Raw genomic sequence first — 7344 nt, forward strand, 5'->3', positions numbered from 1 at the left:
GTGAGGTGCACAAGGTAGCTTTTCATATTGGGCAGAAATATAAAGCCAAGAAAGAATTGAAAGATAAACATGACCTGCATGCTTTAGAGACAAGGAGGAATATCTCATTCACAAAAAACGACAAGAGTAGATTAACAGCTGTTTGTGATGGAACTGTAGTTTTAAATGCAAGTGGGGTAGGTGGACCTACCTCTGGGAAAAAGGTAAAGGTTAAAGATGTAAACTCAGATAAAGTTAAATGCACATGGAAACTTCATGCATCTAGGTCAAGTGAAAAGGACTATTGGTTTATTAAGACCTATAATTAGAAACACATCTGCCTCCAAACACGAAAAATCAGATCTTGCACAGCAACATTTCTTTCCAAACGTATTATGGATCAGATTGAAGCTAATCCTAGACTGCCTGTTCGTGCCCTACAAGAGCAACTCCAATCAAGTTATGGAGTTAGTATTTCAGAAGAGAAAGCATTTAGGGCAAAAGCATTAGCCACCAAAAATGTTGCAGGGGATTATGTAAAGCAATATGCAGCTTTGAGAGACTATGTACTAGAGCTACAAAAGACAAATGAAGGTACAACTGTAAAGATTGATGTGGTTTCATCCCCAACCAGGCAATTCAGAAGGATATACGTGTGTGTAGGTCCTTTGAAGAAAGGTTTTAAGGCAGGTTTGAGAGAATTTTTAGGCTTAGATGGAGCCTTCATGAAGGGACCTTTCCCAGGTCAAATACTAATTGCAGTTGGTGTTGATTCCAACAATGGAACCTACCCATTGGCATATGCTGTTGCTAAAAGTGAAAACACTTCAAGTTGGAAATGGTTTCTTCAGTGTCTTGCAGAAGATCTTGACTTGTATTCAAATTCCAACTTCACCTTTATCAGTGATAGACAGAAGGTACTATAGTTACATTTAATATTGCATACTAGTTTCATTACAAACTAATGCTAATGTCTTATTTTGTTTTGGTGACAACAGGGTCTTCTACCAGCCATAGAACAATTGTTCCCTAATGCAGAACACAGGTTCTGTATTAGACACATATACCAGAACATGAGGAAGTTATTTAAGACTACAGAGTACAAGGAGTATTTTTGGAGGTGTGCTACAGCCACCACCATACCAGAGTTTGAAGCTGTAATGGTAGAGCTAAGGAATTATGACATAGAAGCATATCAATGGCTCTTGAAAATCCCTCCACATCATTGGGCTAGAAGTCATTTTTCAGGTATTTTCTCAATTTGTTGTCTTATTTTTTATTGTAGTATAGATATACACTAACTGTTGTTTTGTTAATGAACTATTAGGAAGGGCAATTCCAGACATGTTATTGAATAACCTTTGTGAAGTATTCAATAGCAAACTTGTAAAAGGGAGAGACAAACCCATTATCAGTTGTTTGGAGTTCATCAGAGAGTACCTTATGAAGAGAGTATGCAATGTGATGAAGGTGTTAAACAAGTGTCAAGGTCCATTCACTCCAACTGGTACTAGGATTTTGGAAGCAAACACAACAGTAGCTAGTAAGTATCATGCACGATGGAATGGGGGACAAAAGTATCAGGTTAAAGGTCCATGGAATGATCAACATGTGGTGGACATGGAGAAAAGGGAGTGTAGTTGTAGAAAGTGGGAGCTTACTGGAATTCCTTGCAAACATGCTATTGCAAGCCTAAATGAAATGGCAGACAACAATGAAAAGGTAGGAGAACTATACACATATGTGCATAAGGTGTATTGGCTTGATACATGGAAAGAGATGTACTCCTTCAAGGTGGAGCCTATCAAAGGTAGAGCCATGTGGCCTAAGAGTGACTGCCCAACAACTCTTGTGCCTCCACCACACAACAAAGCTATAGGCAGGCCAAAAAAGAAAAGAAGGATTACATCAGAGGAAAGGATTGAAATCCAGCAACGTAAGAGGCAAGCAAACAGTCAAAGTCAAAATGATAATGAAACTCAATCACTGAGCAGGAAGTTTTTGACTGTGACATGTAGTAAGTGTAAGCAAAAGGGTCACATTGCCAGAACCTGCAAGGCCAAAGATGGGAATTGATGTTTAAGTACTTTTTATGTTTGTTAAGACTTGTTAATGCACTTTAGTTGGTACTTTGTTGCCTTTTTTTTTGTTCCATTTTGATAATGTACTTTGATGCCCTTTTGATAATGTACTTTAATGCCCTTTGTTGGTAATGATTGTGTTTTGACATTTATCTGTTATGGTCCCCTTTTGGTAATGTTGTTTGTTATTTGTTTATGTTGTACTGTCAAAGCATGAAGATGTTATGGCAATGTACTTAATGTATGCATATAAAACCATTACAATTGCATATTCAAACGTAGAGAAAAACCATTACACTTGCATATCATGTCAAGATCAAACCTTTATAATTTCATATTCATAAAAGGATAAAACCATTACACTTCCCATTGTCATAAAAGCATTACATATACAATGATCCAAAAGATAACACTTTTAAGTGGTTACTACCAACAAAAACATATATAAACCACAATTAAACCTTCTAGCACCAAAAGACAACATTTTTAAGTGGTTACTACCAACAAAAAAGTCCTAACCTCTAATTCCTATTTCCAAAACAGCACAAACAACAGAAACAAAACCCACGAGACAAGCAAACACATCTTCAGCTGGCCCACTTCAACCTCATACCTATTCATTGTTCTCAACAGTCCTGGTATGATAACAGTTGATCTTTGACACATAGGGGGATCAAATCACCCCAAAAATGCACATCTGGATCCCTACAAGAATACATTAAAGTAGAAGAGTTATTGCATAACTACCGAAATATCATAACCGAATATGAGTTTGCTTACCATTTTAGGGCATGCATAGAAACGACGACCAGGGTTTCGTGAAGTCCATGAGGTTCGCACAACAACAACATTCCCACAGAAGCAGAGCACCATTTTTGAATCTCGTAGCAGTAGAAGTAGACGAGAGACGAAGAAGAAGAATCCTTTGAGAGACGAAGAAGAAGAGGAAGAGGATTGCTTCTCTGTAAATAAAAATGAAGAATAGGAAGAGGATTGCGTATGAGTATGTATATAAAGGAGAAATATGATATTATTTAAAATAAGTACCTAAAATGACCAAAATGCCCTCACATGGAGGGCACGTGAAGGCACTAACGGCTCCAAACAAACGGTCAATGACGAAATGGTCTAAAAACCCAAGAAAACCTTGATTTTGGACCTTTGGTGCAAGCTGGAAACTATTTGGACCCCATCCAAAGGTTTTGGCAAACCACAAGGACCAAATTTGCAGTTTTGTCTTTAAGGAAACATGTTTTGTTGCAAAACACATGTCTATTCCCTTATCATTTCAGCTGCTACGACGGAGGCTTTTGCGGCAAAAATAAATGAGTGGCTGAGAATGATTCCCCCATTCTCAACTTTTATTTTTCTCAATTGAACCTCCTCTCTCTCTCTCTCTCTCTCTCTCTCTCTATATATATATATATATATATATATATATATATATATATATATATATATATATATATATATATATATATATATATATATAATCGTTATAATTTTGTAACTCATAAATGAAATGTGATTTAATATATAACTCGAGGATGTGCGCTAGTGTTGCTATGAGTCGGGAAACAACTTTGTTTTCTCTAGGTTAATTTAGATTTCATAGTTTATATTCATTTGTTGGTTGATTTTTCACAAATAATCCAAATGATTTTGATTTTTTTTTTTTTTTTTTTAACTAAAGCACAACAAAAGTTACGGTGAACTTTAAGTTTCGGTAATAGCCACAACCCGTTTTTCAAAAAACAGGGTCAAGAAAGAAATTAAAACAAACCCTTATATATATATATATATATATATATATATATATATATATATATATATATATATATATATATATATATATATATATATATATATATATATATATATATATATATATATATATATAGGGTTGTAAACGAACTGAACGTTCGGCGAACCGTTCGTAAACTGTTCGGCGACAAGTTCGTTTATTTAATAAATGAACGACCATGAACAAAAATTATCGTTCGTTTAGTTAAATGAACGAACATGAACAATGGTCTCGTTCGTTCATTTATGTTCGTGAACGTTCGTTTATTATGTTCATTTACGTTCGTTTATGTTCGTTCGTTTAAGTTTATTTATATTCATCTATATTCAATTATTTTTTATTATATTGCTATATTATATGTTCATTTATGTTCATATATGTTTAATTGTGTTTTTTTTTTTGTCTTTGTTCGTTTATGTTTGTTTGTTTATGTTCGTTTAGCATGTTCACGAACATGAACAAAGTAATTTGTTAAATGAACGAACATGAACAAGAAAATCTCGTTCGTTTATCCGTTCGTGTTCGTTTGTTGTTCGGCTAACTTAAACGAACGAACATGAACAAGACCTTGTTCGTGTTGGTTTGGTTCGTTTACATCCATATATATATATATATATATATATATATATATATATATATATATATATATATATATATATATATATATATATATATATATAATCGTTATAATTTTGTAACTTATAAATGAAATGTGATTTAATATATAACTCGAGGATGTGCGCTAGAGTTGCTATGAGTCGGGAAACAACTTTTTTTTTCTAGGTTAATTCAGATTTCATAGTTTATATTCATTTGCTGGTTGATTTTTTACAAAAAATCCAAAAGATTTTTTTTACTAAAGCACAACAAAAGTTACGGTGAACTTTAAGTTTCAGTAATAGCCACACCTGTTTTTCAAAAAACAGGGTCAAGAAGGAAATTAAAACAAACCCATATATATATATATATATATATATATATATATATATATATATATATATATATATATATATATATATATATATATATATATATATATATATAATCGTTATAACTTTGTAACTCATAAATGAAATGTGATTTAATATATAACTCGAGGATGTGAGCTAGTTTTGCTATGAGTCGGGAAATAATTTTTTTTTTCTAGGTTAATTCAGATTTCGTAGTTTATATTCATTTGTTGGTTGATTTTTCACAAATAAACCAAAAGATTTTTTTTTTTTTTTACTAAAGCACAACAAAAGTTACGGTGAACTTTAAGTTTTTGTAATATATATATATATATATATATATATATATATATATATATATATATATATATATATATATATATATATATATATATATAATCGTTATAACTTTGTAACTCATAAATGAAATGTGATTTAATATATAACTCGAGGATGTGAGCTAGTTTTGCTATGAGTCGGGAAATAACTTTTTTTTTTTTCTAGGTTAATTCAGATTTCGTAGTTTATATTCATTTGTTGGTTGATTTTTCACAAATAAACCAAAAGATTTTTTTTTTTTTTTTACTAAAGCACAACAAAAGTTACGGTGAACTTTTAGTTTTTGTAATAGCCACACCCGCACACTCGTTTTTCAAAAAACAGGGTCAAGAGGGAAATTAAAACAAACCCTTATATATATATATATATATATATATATATATATATATATATATATATATATATATATATATATATATATATATATAGGGTTACGTTCATTTGAAACCAACTCTACTTTGTGAGACCGTGAGATGTATTTTTTTTATTATTTTTTTTTTATTTTTTTTGTATTTTTTAAAAATTTTTTTTAGTTAATTCAAGTTCCGAAAATAATATTTAAAAAAAGAATTTTTGGAGTTTTCCATTTATTTTGCATTTTAAAATTATTTTTAAATTATGTACAATTTAATATTCTATTAACACGTATTTTTCAAAAAAAAAACATGATTTTTTTTCTAGTTAATTCGAGTTTCGAAAATAGTATTTAAAAAAAGAATTTTTAGATTTTTTCATTTATTTTGCATTTTAAAATTATTTTTTAGATTATATATAGTGTAATATTCTATTCGAATATTTTACGTATTTTTAAAAAAAAACGAGATTTTTTTTAGTTAATTTAAGTTCCAAAAATAATATTTAAAAAAAGAATTTTTAGATTTTTCCATTTACTTTTTATTTTAAAATTATTTTTTAGAATATATCAGTGTAACATTGTATTAGAATATTTCACGTATTTAAAAAAAAAAAAAAAAAGGGATTTTTTTTAAAATTTTTTTTAAAATGTTTTTTGGTTTTTTTTTTTTTTTATAATTTTTTTTAGTTAATCCATTTTTCGAAAATAATATTTAAAAAAAAAGATATTTTGGATTTTTCCATTTATTTTGTATTTTAAAATTATTTTTAGATTTGGTCTCACGATTTCACTAAATTAGAACGATTTCAAATGAACCTAAACATATATATATATATATATATATATATATATATATATATATATATATATATATATATATATATATATATATATATAAGTTTAGGTTTTATAGAAAATAAAAAACCCTTAAAAATCATAAAAATGCATTAAAAAAATACTTAGATATCAGAATTTTTTTAAAAATTTTTTTTAATGAAAAAGTCGCAGGTTTTTAAACAAATTCGCTGACTTTTTTTTAATTTTTTTTTAAAAATGATTTTTTTCTGCGAATTTATTTAAAAACCTGTGATTTTTTTATAAAAAAAATTAAAATTAATGTTCTGTAATCTCTAAGTATTTTTTATGCATTTTTTTTTTTGAGTTTTAGGGTTTTTTTTTTGTTTTTCAAATAACCTTCCCTGTCCGAAATGAATTTCTAGACTCGCGGATTTATCGATCTCAACTTTGTAAAAAGAAACAATTTTTTTAGTAATTATGCTTAACTATGATAAAAAATAAAATTCTAAAAAACCTTTTGTTTGTTTATACTCTTTTTCTGCCTGAAATTCCTTGTACCACATTCCTCGCCACAGTATGTAGATTGTGAAGAAGACTATTTGACTTGACCCCTTCTTTCTTTGTTTTTGTTTTTTTATAAAAATTTGGGGTGATGTTATTATGTTGCTATTAGATGAAGCGAGGAATAAGATATATATATATATATATATATATATATATATATATATATATATATATATATATATATATACAAGGTTGTAGAACTCGTTACTCGGTACCTGTTCGGCCGACTACCGAGTAGCGAGTACTCGGGAGTATTCGGGGAGTACTCGGATTTGGAAATTTGTGCAGAAATACTTTTGGGGAATTTATATATGTCAAAATCATAAGATAAAATCATAAGTTGATTGAAATATATAACAAAATTGGATAAATGTGAATACACAAAAAATGAAAAACACATAATGGTCTCACTTTGTGAATAATTATTGAAAATATAAGATATATATGTAGTAATAATCACATTTGTGTGTGATA

The 7344-nt window shown here is 29.1% G+C and overlaps 1 protein-coding gene across 1 annotated transcript; it reads left to right on the forward strand.

The window, feature by feature from the left end:
• Positions 1 to 1323: 1323 nt before the first annotated feature.
• On the forward strand, positions 1324 to 2055 carry LOC145009636 (uncharacterized). Its single transcript, XM_078968292.1, has one exon. It carries the CDS (start codon positions 1324 to 1326, stop codon positions 2053 to 2055), a length of 732 nt encoding a protein of 243 aa, XP_078824418.1.
• Positions 2056 to 7344: the final 5289 nt, after the last annotated feature.

Source organism: Lactuca saligna, chromosome 8 (genome assembly GCF_052625555.1).
Source record: "Lactuca saligna cultivar CGN05327 chromosome 8, ASM5262555v1, whole genome shotgun sequence".
Lineage (NCBI taxonomy): Eukaryota > Viridiplantae > Streptophyta > Magnoliopsida > Asterales > Asteraceae > Lactuca > Lactuca saligna.